This window comes from Aulonocara stuartgranti, assembly GCF_965226115.1.
Source record: "Aulonocara stuartgranti genome assembly, chromosome: 15".
Classification (NCBI taxonomy): Eukaryota; Metazoa; Chordata; class Actinopteri; order Cichliformes; family Cichlidae; genus Aulonocara; species Aulonocara stuartgranti.
Genome location: NC_138951.1, coordinates 27377660 through 27393035, shown reverse-complemented (window position 1 = coordinate 27393035; position 15376 = coordinate 27377660). Strand labels below are relative to the sequence as shown.

Below are 15376 nucleotides of genomic sequence, written 5' to 3'. Positions count from 1 at the left end.
AGTGTTTTATTTGTTCGTGAGTAAATCGGTTTGGCTGAGATTAAAGTTATTAGATTAGATTAAATTAAATTAAACTTTATTAATCCCTCGGGTGGGTTCCTCTGGGGTTTTCACACAGCTGAATAAACGTTAAACAGAAAACTAATTAAACAAAGTGTGAGACGGTCGAGAGTTTACGCCAGCTGTTTCCGGGCCGGCCAATAATAACGGTGACATTTAACGTATTTTATCCGATAAATAAACACTGTAAAATGTATTTATCACCCCCCCAACAGCCCTTTTGAATGTCTCCCTAATTCTGAAGTCTCAAGGTTGGCATGTATGGCCACAACACCTCACTTTTTTGCCACATGTATTGCAAACCACGTCTCAGCTGTTTGTGGAGGTAAAATACGTTCACACAATTACGCTCAGCCATTGTTGTGAAGGGGCTGCGAGACATTTATACAGCCGTATTTCGCACATGACTATGAAAGGCGGAAGAGGAAGTAGTTCCTTTGAATATAGACAATCCGAATGTTATAGTTTCTTTCCACTGTGTTCCTGTTAATGATAAACTACAAATTTACCCTAAATTACTAAAATATCGATATTTTAATGTGAGAATCGATTCTAGAACATAAATGATTGGTATCGGAGGAATCGATATTTCAGGATCGATCCGCACATCACTAGTGTTTTGTCGTCGCACAGCGACCACGAGGACGCCTGCCTGTGGTTTTTTGACCATGTGGACTCACCCACAGAGAACTGCACCCCAGGAGCGGACTTCATCTGTCGGTGTCTGCAACAGATGGTCAAGACCACTTCTTGCACAATTTTCGGCTGCTATCGTCTCCACAGCGAATCATCTGTCTCCACATCACTCTGTTCCTAACATCCTCCCCAACACAGCAGGCTTCTGCATGTCCTCCTTCAGTAGATCCATGAATCTTCCTTGAGGTCCTCTTTTCATCCTCCCTGCCAGCTTCAACATCCTTTGTCAAAAATACAAGCCTGTACATGTCCAAACACCTGAGCTTTAGTGAACCCGTCCCTCTGAAAAACTCTTTCTAATCTGTCCGTTCTGGTCAGTCCCAGAGCTGAAGACGTTCAATTAACAGTTAAACCTGATGAGGAAAGGTGTCACGGTCTGCAGAGACAGGCCGTGCGGTGGTGTGTGTAATGGACCCAGGTGCGTACTGTTACGAGTTCAAAATTGGGGATGGAAACAAGAGAAAAAACCACAATAACAACACTGGTCCGGCCGGGTTGAGTCAAACGATGATTTTAATGATCACACGCGTGGGAGATGGACACTGTATGCAGACAGCCTCAGATCTCAAAATGGTGGAGCATTGCTCAAACTTTTATAGCGTCTGGTGCCTCCACCTTATCATAAAAAGCCTAAACATTCGCATGCTTTCTCTCTGTTACAGGAAAAATGATTCTATGTTTCTTTACCTTCTTTTAAATGTACAAAGATGCCTTTTGTCTGCCCTTTGCCTATGGTTAGATTAGTTTAGAATAATCTTTTTAGACTTTCTCAGCAAAGACATACTGTTTTGGGACATATTGTTTTAGATTGTTTTATCTCTCACAGCCTTCTCCCAGCTCTCTGCTGACGAGACTAGCGCCACATATGGAGTTGTTTATTTTATTTGTATTTTCTTATCCTGTTCTCACTGTCTTTCCTATAAAAATTACCAAGCCACTGTGCATGGTGTGAGTTGTTCTTAGCAGCTCACCCGTGTACACGTTTGATGAAAAAAGTAACTTTGTCTCATTGTGTCTTTATTTCTCCTGGGTCTTTTACAGAGTTTTCCCCCAACATTTCTTGGTCCTTCGGAGCCGGAGCGCCTCCATCGTGTCCCATCTCCGTGACCAGTCCACGTTGTTCGTCTGTCGACAGCCCACACACTAGGTGTGTGGTCAAAGACCAAGGGCGTTAAATTCGAGTCTTGGCCAACGTTCTTAGAAAGCGACCCACGGTGGTGGGGCCCGATCGAGGTGGACCAGACCCGGCGACACTGACCAGGTAGATACAGACACACTGACACAATCTTGCGTAAAAACGTATTTTAAATTCAGGGAATTTAAAATAGCGAAAGTAGCTCGTCGAGACTGGAAGCTCCCCACTTCTGTGGGTTTAAAGTAGCTCGTCGGCTGGTAGCTTGGAGCTCGTCGACTGGAAGCTCCCCACTCTTGTGGGTTAGGTTTGGAGCTCTGAGTAGCTCCCCCAGCTGGGTCAAGGGAATAAGTAGCTCGTCTACAGAAAGACTGGCAGCTCCCCTTATTATAAGGGTTCCGATCGCGCGAATAAGTGTGAATGTATGTGTGTATTGTTGTAACTAACGGAGCAAGCTGAATTTTCACGGTCCAATAAGAGACTGAGCTGCTCCTACTGTGTTTTTCTTTTACTGCTATTCACTGACGTGCTGGTGAGTTGAGAGAACGGTCGAGTTCCGTCTCGTAAAGTTCACACCGCTTTTGGAAATAGTCCGAAAGTAGAAGGGCGTGTGAGCAACCACTCTCGTCTCTAATACCAGCGAAGGTGATAGCAGCTGTATTGTGTATATATTACTTAAACAAAAATAAGTAAATACATAAATAAGATGGGTAATCAAGCAAGTGAAATTAAAACTCACTCCTGCTGACGAGCAGTGGTGAGAAAAGAAAAGTCCAGACGCCGGACAAAAACAGTGTCTGTAAACTGAGAGATTTAAGAAAACAAAATATAAACAGTCGGGAGAACAGAATCCAACTGCCAGTTTAGTAAAACCAGAAGACGAGACACTGTGCAGTTCCCACAATCCTTTTAGTAAACCATCACCCATTCCTGCAGCCGCATCTGCAGCAACACCCATATCAGGAAGAACATAATAATCCCTTATTAGGTGAAAACTAGAGATCAAAGTAGTTTGAAGTAGTTTAAAAGGGTTGAAAACAGACCCCACTGAGTAGATATAAATATAAAAAGTACGAAATAAAGATAAACAAAGGGAAAATTACAGTAGAAATTATCTTTAGAGTATTTGAAATTAATAATAGCAAGGATAACAACCTGTAAAGTGATATTAACAATGAAACACAGTTGGCATGATGACCATGCCCAGCATGTATAAAATGAATATAAAGCAAATATTTCACACGAAAATATTTTAATAAAATAAATAAGGTATATTAAGGCTGTGTCATTGTTCAGCCAAGGACAGTGTGTGAAAAGGTAACTGTCTCCACCTTGGGAAAAGGATGATTCTGCAGGTCATCTGAAGCCCTTGATGGATACAAAATAAAATATAAATAATATATTATAATAGAACTGCCTGGTCCGCCATGCAACAGAGAGAACAAATGTGACCGCAGATTGGATGAATTCTAAATTATCTGTTTGCTGAATAAGATGATCCTAACTAACAAATTGGCTCAGTAGTAGTATAGTGGTACACACTGATAAAATATTATAATATGCTATTGCTGTTATATAAGACAAAGAGGATAATATTAACAATGACATAATATTAATATGAAGAGGCACCTTAATCGGTTATGATGTGAGGTGGATAATTGTTAAGCAGTAGTCTGCATCAAGCTTAAGGTTTGCTGAAACTCAGTGTAATGACATGTGAGATGCAGACAATACAGAGAATAACTAAACTAATGAAGTGCAGAGAGGCACTTGACCAGCTTGAAACTTATCATCCTAGAATGACACATTGCTGAGATATAGAGCACACCTACAATAACAACCAATAAGCAAAACCCTGTAGACAACAGCTAAAACTACAGGATTGAGAAGCTGAATTAAATATGTAGACACTGCTAAGCTGATGAGCATGTTCCACATTTTCTTTTCTTTTTATTTATTTGTTTCTTTTAGAGCAGAAGCTGCTGTAACACACCCAAAGAAAGACTCTAGGTCTGACCAACCGTCTCAGTCATGGGCAAAAAGATGTCAGTCAATAAAATTCTAAAAGATAATTTATTGACAAAAAATATATCAAGAGATAAAAGATAAAACAGTCCAGTGTCCCACTTAAGAATTGTATAAAAACACACAGTCCCAAGGCCAGAGCCAGCTATGCCACACGGCCAAGTTGCACCCCACATGTTGCCTTTAACAGGGTTAGAAGTTGTCCTTGGAGACCCACCACCCTGCAAGCATATAGTCAGTGGTCACTCAAGCCTCTGCAACCCTGCTGCCTTTAGGCTGTGGCATATAATAGGCCCTGGACTGCACAGAGAGACAAAACGACACACCTAATATAAAATTCATAGGGCAAAACCCGTCCATCCCAAACATATCTGATTTCATCACATTACATACCTGCACAGAGAGACAAAACAACACAGCAGTGTTTGTAGTGTGGGCTATAAGAAGACCAGTGTATCAGTGCAATCAAGTACACCTGCCTCTAATTAGTCCAACGCCATTCCAGCCATTGGCTCACCAAAAATGTGACAACCACAAAACCACTCCCAACCCAGTGCAACTTCACACAATAATATGGAGCTGAATTAACACAGGCACATTAGTCTACCATGTTACAAGCTGCATGCTATTAAAAGCCAACATATGCAGACTTCTGCCTTGTTCGGGTGGCAGCATTTTTCTTTTTTCTTTTGTGTCCTGACACGTTTATGTTTTTTGTTTTTGTTTGATTATTTTGTTGGTTTTGGAAACGAATTTAAACGAACTTGTGACAATACTTGAGAATCACAGTGACACATAGTGATTAGGCATATGATTGAAAAATGCCTAGGTTTAGAGCTGTGAGCTATGAGCTGTGAGCAATGCAAAGTTAAATATATATATTTGTATAAATGGGAAACAACCGTAACTTGAAAGTTTGAAATGTGTGAGATCCATGAATTGTTTGAAAAACTAGAAATTATTCAAAACTGCCTTAAGTGAAAATGTAGTGTTGCATCTATTCTCCCAAACCAAGACAAACAAAAAAGGAGAAGCATTCTGTAACTTAAAAATAAGGCTGACTGTTGACAACAGACTAAAACACTAATTCGCAGGTGGCTATCAGGAACAGAGAGGCGAGCAAAGTCACAAACACCAAGGCTGCAGACAGCCACGCAGAAACAGCAGATAACATAGAGACAACGCCTGCTAGAACCGTGGAGAGGAAGGTCACTTCCCACGAGATTGTAGGAGTAGAGGACAAATTAGTTGTAAAGTCAGCTTCAGGCCACACAACTGCACAACAATTAACTGCCCTTTTAGAACTAGTACACACAGCAAGTGGCCGCAGGTGCTTTATTAAATGCATATATGACCCGTCGTGTCCAGTAAATTTGCTAGGTAGAGACGCTCTGACAAAACTTAAGATAGCAGTCATGCCATTCTTTTCTGGTATTACACCTGAGTGCCAGAAACCGACCGAGTATCACAACATTCTGAGATTTAAACAAACTCCAGGCCCAGATCCACCTTATGATCAGCAAGTGTGGAAGCTAGGAGAACAGCATTTGACCTTACAGCACAGGCCGAAATTGTGTAGGTTACGCAGTAACCACAGATAGTAAAATAATAGAAGCAAAACCACTTTCTTCTTCATGTCCTGCACAGAGCGCTGAGCTGATAGCTGTGATACGCGAAAGCTAAATACACAAAGACAAACTAATGAACATACATACAGACAGCCAGTATGTTTTCTCTGCTGTGCATCATTTTGCAAAAAATTTGGCATAACAGAGGAATGATTACACCAACTGGCAAACCAGCATGCCAACCTCTTACAAAGCCTACTGACTCTTTTATTACTACAGGCAACAATTTTGCTGACAGAGCAGCAAAACAGGCGGCACAAAAGACAAACATGACATTGATGGCAGTAAACACACATCAGATTCCACTGGATGTGTTGAAAAATGAACAAAAGCAGCAAGCACAGCAGAGCAGGCAAAATGGCTAAAACACGGTGCAGTTCTGACAAACGATTTAATGATGTGTTATGGCAAGCCAGTGTTGCCAAAATTCCTCCACAAAATGGCGGCATTAGTGACTCATGGCTGTACGCATTTGTCAACGGGGGGACTGACCAGTATTGTCAACTCTCATTTCTACACTGTAAATTCTACACTGTAAATTTTGAAACCTCAGCAAAACAATTTGTCAGAACGTGCATGACGTGTCAAAAATATAATGCTCAGGGAAACCTGAGACCACACAATCCATATGGACTTTAGTGAGCTAAATGAATGCCAAGGGTAAAAATACACCCTAGTGGTTATAGATGTATTCTCAAAGTGGCCAGAAATCTACCCAGTGAAAAAGGCAGATACAATTTCAGTAGCAAAATGTATGTCTAAGTTGTAGGAAAATGACGAAGAATGTAATGATGTCTATCAAGTGTCTTGCAGACTAAAGCCCGGTGACTGGGTTCTGATCAAGGTGCTCCAAAGGAAAAACTGGAGCACACCCAGGTGGGAGGGGCCATACCAAGTCCTCCTCACTACACCGACCGCTTGCAAAATTGCGGAACGACCATCCTGGATCCATCAGAGTCACTGCAGGCGAGTCAGTGAAGCCATCTAAACACAGCTGACGGCAGGCTTGCCCGCTTGTTGTGATCTCGCCCGGTGGAGGGGTCAGCTTTCCTGGCCGGGGGGTCTACTCGCGACAGGAGGGTGTGTTCCGTCGTCATGAGGTGGTGGCTCTTAACAACTGCAGCGGCCCTGACCATGGCCGGGCTCCTCATCTTTGCTTCCGTGAGGGACAATAAGTCACGCTATATGAAGAAAAGGCAGACACTGTATGACAAAGGAAAGTACACCAAGTTTCCCCATGGCTATGCCACTAATTTCTGGTGGCAGTTTATGAACACTACAGCTTACTTGAATAATAAAACTGACTGCTATGCAAATACATATACACTTTCTGCCCACCGAGGAACGAGAGGAAGTGTATGGACTGTTCACTCAACGAAACCTGTGCCAGTAACACGACGCTGATGGGCCTAAACTGTCGCTCCGACTACAGCTACCGAATGCCACTACAAACAAAGACTCAGTACCAGACAGGATGTGCACGGACGGCACCCAGCAGCAGAGGAACCAGAGTTTTGGCTGACTGGTACTTCCTATGTGGCAACAAGGCTTATCTGTCACTCCCTGAAGGTTGGGGAGGTCTGTGCGCCCTGGTGGAATTATCAGATCACGTTTTCTTCATGCAAAGTGTTGCACATCATCCAAGCAGCCGGCAGAGACGTGAAGTGGACATCGCCTCCCCCAATTCTTTCGGCATTACCGTGGACACTGGAGTGCCGGGAGAGTTTCGCATCTGGGGAGGAGGAGTGAAATTCTTACAGAGCTTGATCCCCGGCATTGGAGTTGCCGAGGTGCGGGATCACGTGGAGATCAACCGATATGCTCTGCTACGACACATCAACTTGACTAAGACCCTGGGAACTGCCTTAGCAGGAGAACAGCAGGCCATCAGAACGATGGTGCTGCAGAACAGACTGACACTAGACCTGCTAACAGCATCACAAGGAGGAGTTTGCAAGCTGATCGGGGAAACATGTTGCACTTTTATCCCTGATGGATACGAAACTGGAGGAGACATTTATGAAGCTTTGCAGAATTTGACCGCTCTGCAAAAATATGTCACTGACCACACACCTGGAGCAGCTACAGCACAAAGCTGGCTGGACTGGCTGTTCAGCGGTTCATGGCTGGCTGCTGTAGCAAAGCCATTTTTCCTTCTAGGTCTCATCATGATAGCACTGCTCATATTAGTGTTGTGTGTGTTGCCATGCCTAAGAGTAATGATTTCAAAGATGATAACAACTACAATGACTGCTTATGTTGCCGTGCCTGAAGAAGAACAGCATCCCGTCGCAATTCTGTTAGAGGAGAACTTGTAATAACTGCTAATGAATGACGTGGTGTTTAAAAATGACTTGTCAAGTGATCACGCACTGATTAAAACATTAGTAGGTTATGCAGGTTTTCATCCTTTTATTTTTTGAAGTTTTCATTTTAAATATGAAGTTTTCATCATTTTTCATATAAAGTTTTCAATTTAAGGTTTGCATCATTTTAAATATAAGGTTTTCATCCTTGTATTTTTTGAAGTTTTCATTTTACATATTAGGTTTTCATCATTTTTAAATATAAAGTTTTCATTTTACTTTTCATCCTTTTATTTTTTGTAGTTTTAGTTTTATTATTTTTTCTTGTTTATTCCACTTGTTATTTCATTTACTATGATTTTCATTTACTATGTTTTTCTTTTTATTATTTTCTTTTGTTTTATTCTTTAGACCAAATGACTGCCATTTCTGCTATGCTGACATTTTGAAAATTTTGAAAATTTAAAAATTGCCTAAGATACTTAATAAATAACCTTCATAGACAATTGTTGTATACATTTAAAATAAGTTAAAACAGGAGGGAATGTTACAGGAAAAATGATTCTATGTTTCTTTACCTTCTTTTAAATGTACAAAGATGCCTTTTGTCTGCCCTTTGCCTATGGTTAGATTAGTTTAGAATAATCTTTTTAGACTTTCTCAGCAAAGACATACTGTTTTGGGACATATTGTTTTAGATTGTTTTATCTCTCACAGCCTTCTCCCAGCTCTCTGCTGACGAGACTAGCGCCACATATGGAGTTGTTTATTTTATTTGTTTTGTATTTTCTTATCCTGTTCTCACTGTCTTTCCTATAAAAATTACCAAGCCACTGTGCATGGTGTGAGTTGTTCTTAGCAGCTCACCCGTGTACACGTTTGATGAAAAAAGTAACTTTGTCTCATTGTGTCTTTATTTCTCCTGGGTCTTTTACAGAGTTTTCCCCCAACACTCTCACACGGCGTCTAAGCTACGACCTTGGCTCCCTGTTTATCTGCTCCTGCTGAGATGGGGCAGAAAACTCCAGCATATTCTGTTCTCTTCTAATCAGACAAATAAGACAATAACTCTCTGCGAACAGTATTTCTTATAACTCAGCAGTATAATGCATCATAAAACAATGTCATTCATTCACAACAAGTCAGCAGTTTAATGTAATGCAAATCAGTTTAACTAATGCAATAGTTATCAGCTTTTTCTAATTCAGGAGAATAATGCAAACTAAAACTACATAATAATTCACAATCTTTAATTCGGGGTATAACATGGCATAAAATAACACTACAATCCAACAGTACACAAGTGAGCAGACGGGAGTGAGCTTAACAGAAGGCGAGCCTTTAATATGGCTGAAAACAAGGTGTACAAACACAGCAGGGATAGCGTGGCTAAACAGAAACCTAAACTGGGAACAAACTATGGTGAGGCTAGTGATGGCCCGCTTGAAGCTGACGCTCCGGAGCGTGTGTCGAAAAAAACAACACACTGGTTCAGAAGCACTGTGTCGAGGCTTGCTTCGTTTGGCAAAAGTCACGTGACCAGTGACGTCCGAAGCTTCATTACGCACGTAACTGCTTCGGTACCTGATTCAAACGGATATAAGGAAGTGAATCATCCACGGGATTCGTGGAGTGTGTTGATGGTGACAGATAGTGACGAGGTGATCATTCCACTGACAGATATGGAGCCAGCGAGGAAGAGAGGACATTCTGGCGTGTGGGAATATTTTGAGTTGATTTTGCTCAATTCATTTTATCTGCCGAAGTGCAAAACTTGAAATGTCCAAAATCATGTTTTCATAATGTAAATATCATTACAGCATATGACTTTAGGAACACTTCCATGTGAATTAAAGCTAATGAAGACTACAAAAATGTATTTGACACTATTACATTGCTACACAGTTTAGAAAATCATTTTGTTTATTGTTTTTAGGTGATAGTCTGCAGGACCCAGGAATACCTGCATATCTACCAGCTTGCAGTGTGGTTCCTGCACTCCACAGCCTCTTCTGTTCCATGCAAGTGGATTTTCTCCAGGGCAGGAGAAACTATTTCTAAGAAAAGAAACAGACTCAGCCAGCGCACAGTAACACTAATCCTCTTTTTAAATGTAAATAACAAAAGGGCTACCTTACATAGATCATGTTTTTACTTTGCAAGTTCTTGATTAGGGGTGGGTTTTGATTATCGCTTTTCTGATTACAATCCATGCTAAATTGAATAAAGTGATATTGATTCATTAAAATCCCGTGTCGATTTGTAAATTAACGTTATTATGCCTGAAACGCCAGCATCTCAGGTTAAACCTCACAACATGTCGTCAAACACCATACAGCTAAAACAGTAACTGGGAGCAGGTTTACGGATTCTGCATACAAACGTAAACACAGAGCGCGGACCCGACGCGTCAGAATCAGATTTTGGTGTGTCGTCGGGTCCGCGCTGTGTTTGCCTCCTTTTTTTTCGCTGGCTTCTGCAGCTGCAGGTTTCATAACTCTCTGTTTACATCTCTAATTAAGTCTCACATGTGTCAGCTTTCTTTTAATAGATACGAAATTATGGATATATATTGTTAAATGATCAGAATTGTAATATTTCTGACTGAGGCAAAACTTTCCAGATTCCAATCAAATTGAACCGGATCCTGTATCGAATCAAAATGGTTCTACAAATCAGTAACGATGCAGCCGTACTCAGCTCCCTAAGCATTTTCCCTTTCCAGTTCACAATCAATCCCACCCCTAGGTCAAAAATATGTATAGGAATTGGCCTAATCTAATATTTTGTATGAACCTGTCCAGCTGTCCAGTGATTAAACGACAAGTAGATGGAGGCAGGACTTCACAGCAGGGGCATACTCCATAATGTGCTGTGCATTCTCATATGTATATTATATATATTGCTCACTTATTGTATTTACCAACATCAAGGAGTTATGAGCAAAGAAAGGCCACACCATAGTGCATGTTTAAATAGGGAAAGTTTATTGATCAAAATGTATTACGCAGATACGCATTACATTTTTTTCAGCCCCCCAATCGAGAAAACAAAACCAATTACATGTTCAAAGCAACGGAACGGTGGCCCAATATCAGAGAGAACTCCACTCTTGAGTGAGCAGTGATAATTGAGCAGTCCGTTTTATTTTGCAGATTCAAGCTGCTCTTCAAAATTTTCACCACCAGATGTCACCGGAGAGGACTGTGTTGAAAAGCTTCGAGTAATGAACCGTTTTTCAATACAAGCTTCAGTGCTTCGGAAAGCTTCATTTGGCCATCACTAGGTGAGGCTATGGCTTGGAAGACAACAGACCGGGCATGGAAACACAGAGGGTGGGAACACAGACGACGCGACGCAGACTACATGAAACACAGAGACTAAATACACATGAGGGATGATCAGGGGAAGTGGCCACACATGGGATCACAGCTGACACACATGAACCTAACAACAGGACAGGAGGGTGCAACTGAATACACTGACATGAATACAGATTTACAAAGTAAAACAGGAAACATGGAAATTAGACATGACAAGAACTAAACATAACCACGCAGACATGACTCACGACCCAGGGAAACTTAGTACAGGGGAGATGACATAACTGACAGCATGAACTTGACAATACAAGACACACAGACATAAACACACGAAGGGCAAGGGACTTAATACAAGGGTAATATATACAAATGGCTGGACTACCTTAGAGAACCTAAACAAACAATAAACATCAAAATAGGCTAAACACAAAACACTGGGTCACACGACCCAGGACCATGACAAAAGGTTTGCTATGACTCAGCCTGAACTAAATATATTTTCTCACTACATCCTGAGTGCTCTTATTCAATACATATGAGCTGTGAAATTCAAATTAAGAAAAAAAGTTCTAATTAATAATCTGTAAAACGGCAGCCAGGAACTCTGTAATGCAACAAAAAGTGATTTTCATAGTTTTCATTTTGTCAAGGTTGTTGCTGCTTTGCGCCTTTAGTGACCTGCCTGTAGAGTTCATTGATTTGCTACACAGACTCAATGAGTATTTGAACGTGTGTAGATTGGAAAATGTTAAATTAATTTTGTTAGCTGCAGAACAGCTGTTTACAGCTGTTTGCACCTGTTCCATTTGTTCCATGAGATCAGATGATCAAACTGCAACTCAACAGCAGAAAGCCTATAAATCACAAACTGCATGCTGCAGTATTATGGGCTGGATCTGCCTTTAATTAGCTGTAGGCAAACCTGCTTGCATTCAAACCACATATTACTTCTTTACTTATATAATGAATCAGTCAAAGAGGCTAGCTCCTCTTATTTCAATAATCTTATAAATCATCATAAAAGTAATTCGAGAGCTCTATTTGATACCATAAACAATATTGTTTCTCCTCCAACTCAGCATGCTGTGTGACTTTCTGATGAAGATTGCAATACTTTCCTCAATCATTTTGTAAATAAGGTTATGGACTTGAGATCCAAAATTTCCTCAAGTGCCACCCCTTATGAAGATACAGGCACGTGCAGAGGGGGGGGGCTAGAGGGGCTTGAGCACCCGCCCCTTTCCTGATGGGTGCCCAAAGTGCCCTTTTGTTGAGGTAACTTTTAAAAAAAAATTAGTATTATTATTATTTTTTTATGTGTGTGTGCGTGCGTGCGGAGTCCTGTCTGTACCCCTCAACAATAATATTTAACTATTAATCACAGTTTTGCTAAATAAAAGGATCTGGCTTGCATCAGTCACATGATCACATTTAACCAATGATCGCCCTTGACGGCAGAACGCGCTGGTTACGAGCCGGGAACGAGCTCACAAAGAGCACGCGCATTTTTAGCGGTCCGGAGCTGTAGGAGAGACACAAGTTAACTCAGAGACACAGACTGATGCGACAAAACCAGTAAGTAGGTGTACAGCGTACACTGTAGTGTATAGCACCCAGGAGTATTAGCTTATTACGTACACGTTGGTAAGATGTCTTGTTGCAACTGAGGAACTGAAACAAACGAGCGTGCTGTGTGTGCAACAGCGTGACAAACATTACCTGTCCTTTTATTAACTGCACAAGTAGTGCTGGTCATAGCTGCTGGCTACCTGGCTGTCATGGGTCTGTAGCTCTGTCCACCGTTTTAGGGAACATATTTAGTTTTAAAGTATTTAGAAACATATTTAATTTTAAAGTAAGTTTCCGGGCTTTTCCTGCCTTTCTGGAGGGATTATATTTCACTAAAAAATGATCTAATATGCATGTCCACATAATAATAATTATAATTATAATATATTTAAAAACACAAGCTGTATTTTAAAGAACATACATTAAGAAGCAGATTATATTAGATTTATATTTTAAATAAGACAAAAGTTGGATTTTACAGCAGTAAAATGATTGTATCTCTACAGTTTAAAAATGTAATAAGCTTTGCCCCTGCACAGAGTGGATAGTGAAACAAATGGAATCATCATAATGACATTATTTCATATTTATTACTTCCCCCTCTTTGCTTTATTATTGTAGCTCTAGTAATAAATAATAATGTAAGGATTGTGGATCAGCACCATGATGCCCATAGTATATACAGTATTCTGAAGAAGGTCTAAAATGTCACTGTGTGTGCATGCATGTGTGTGTTTTATTTAGATGAATTTAAAAAAAAAATATTACTCATGATATAACATTATCCAGACATGCCTGGTAAGGACATGAGGAGGAAACAGCAGGAGCTGTGGGAGGCTACTAAAGGCAGGGCTATAACATTTTTCTGTCATCATTTTATTTTAGATTAAGTGCAAGAGTTGTTAGATGTGGATAATTAGATTATAGTTTATTGCAATAGCAAGTTGTGCTTTGTTCTCAGATAGACAGCAAGTGGAGAGTGATATATGAAATGATGGGATGGAAGAAGAGAAGCAAAGAGTGATTCACAGGCAGAGCCGAGTTTATTTCTCACAGTGTTTTGTTGCCTTATGGTTCCAAGCGCTGTCACCAATCTTTGCATTTTGTTATTATCTCATGACACTTGTTTAATCAGCTACCATCTCTCCTATGGACTTTTTAATGTCTACAGTCTCAGATCAACACAGCCCTGCCCTTCCCATATTAGATTCTTGATGAATGTGTTGTTGTTATTCAGCCTGGTTCAATGTGCCCCTTTTTAACTTTGAGCACCCGCCCCTTTAAACCTCTCTGCACGGCCCTGTGAAGATACCCCTTGTTGTCTTGGGTCATTTACTTCCTTTTCTCCAATCACACTTAATGACTTAATTACTATGGAACTCCAAAGTGTTCAAAATTAAATAAATAAATAGGTCATGATTGGAGGAGCCATAATTGAATGTATTGAATTTTGATGATCACTGGGTTTTTATTTGTTTGGTTGTTATGGGAATCACGTGGGTGCTAGCGGTGACATAAAGGGCGTTGTCAGTCTGTCATTCACTGGTTTTGATTTTGACAGAGAGGAGGGCTGGGTAGCCGTAGTTTTTGTTGACCACTGCACAATATGTTTCGCTTCGTTATATTAGAGCCTGTGACGTTGTAAGAGTCTGAATCAGGAGCCGATGACATTACTCTGTAAACTCTCAAAGCACTTTAATAAACAAGCAAACAATTCCACCTCTCGCATTATTGCGTAAAGTTGACAGCGCGTCAGGCAAATAGGCAGGCTCCATCCCCAGCCTCTAGCGACTGTGGAAGTCGCTACATCTTTAGTCAACAAAAAACAGCATTCTGGAGAAGCAAGCCGCAAGCAGGATCAAAGAAATCAGATCAGCCGGACCAGGCGACGGCGAAGCAGGAGCTGAGGCAGAGGCTGGACCAGGTGACGGCGAAGCAGAAGGCGGCTGGACGGGCTCCTCGGGCCCCCCAGCTGACGAGGCATGAGGCCGGACGGGCTCCTCGGGCCCTCCAGCTGACGTGGCTTGAGGCCGGGCGGGCTCCTCGGGCCCTCCAGCGGAGACGCCAAGTAAGTGCAGCGCATCTGAATGAGTGAGCCCAGTAGCACCGACACACCTGACGCAATTCTGAGGAGCGCAGGTAAGAATACCTGTGCATGTCTGGTTGTGGAAAAGGAAGCCACATTGGATTAGCACTGAGATGTTTCAAGAGGAGACACTGAATGGAATGAATGTTGGTTATATGTGCAACGTTTTTGGGTGCGCTCTTGGATTGATGTCTGCGCTGCGTCTTATTAATTATGCTGCTTGGATGATGTTCAAATGGACAACTAAAGTGCCGTTACGTTGAAAGGATTTTATGGTCAAAGTCTATTGTGGCTTCCAGTGGATATATGTTTTAATGGATGATCACTGAAGATTAAAATAAATAAATAAAAAATCGAACAAACAAACGGGAAAATCATGAGTCAAACAGGAGGTGATGATTGTTCCTCTAATGATTTGGGGGGAAAGAGAGAAAGAAAAATGACTGGAAAGGCATTGTTGAATAAAATCGAAAAATTAAAAAATGAATGCAAAATTTATGTCAATAAAATGAATACAAAAAATGAAAGCGCTCATGCAACACAATGAAAAT

General features: G+C 41.0%; 1 protein-coding gene across 1 annotated transcript; it reads left to right on the top strand.

Moving 5' to 3' along the window:
* The first annotated feature begins 1686 nt into the window (after positions 1 to 1686).
* On the top strand, positions 1687 to 7874 carry LOC309688739 (syncytin-A-like). The gene is made up of 2 exons (XM_082504676.1): positions 1687 to 2017; positions 6345 to 7874. The coding sequence occupies exon 2, from the start codon at positions 6900 to 6902 to the stop codon at positions 7857 to 7859; it is 960 nt and encodes a 319-aa protein (XP_082360802.1). The 5' UTR covers positions 1687 to 2017; positions 6345 to 6899; the 3' UTR covers positions 7860 to 7874.
* The last annotated feature ends 7502 nt before the right edge of the window (positions 7875 to 15376 follow it).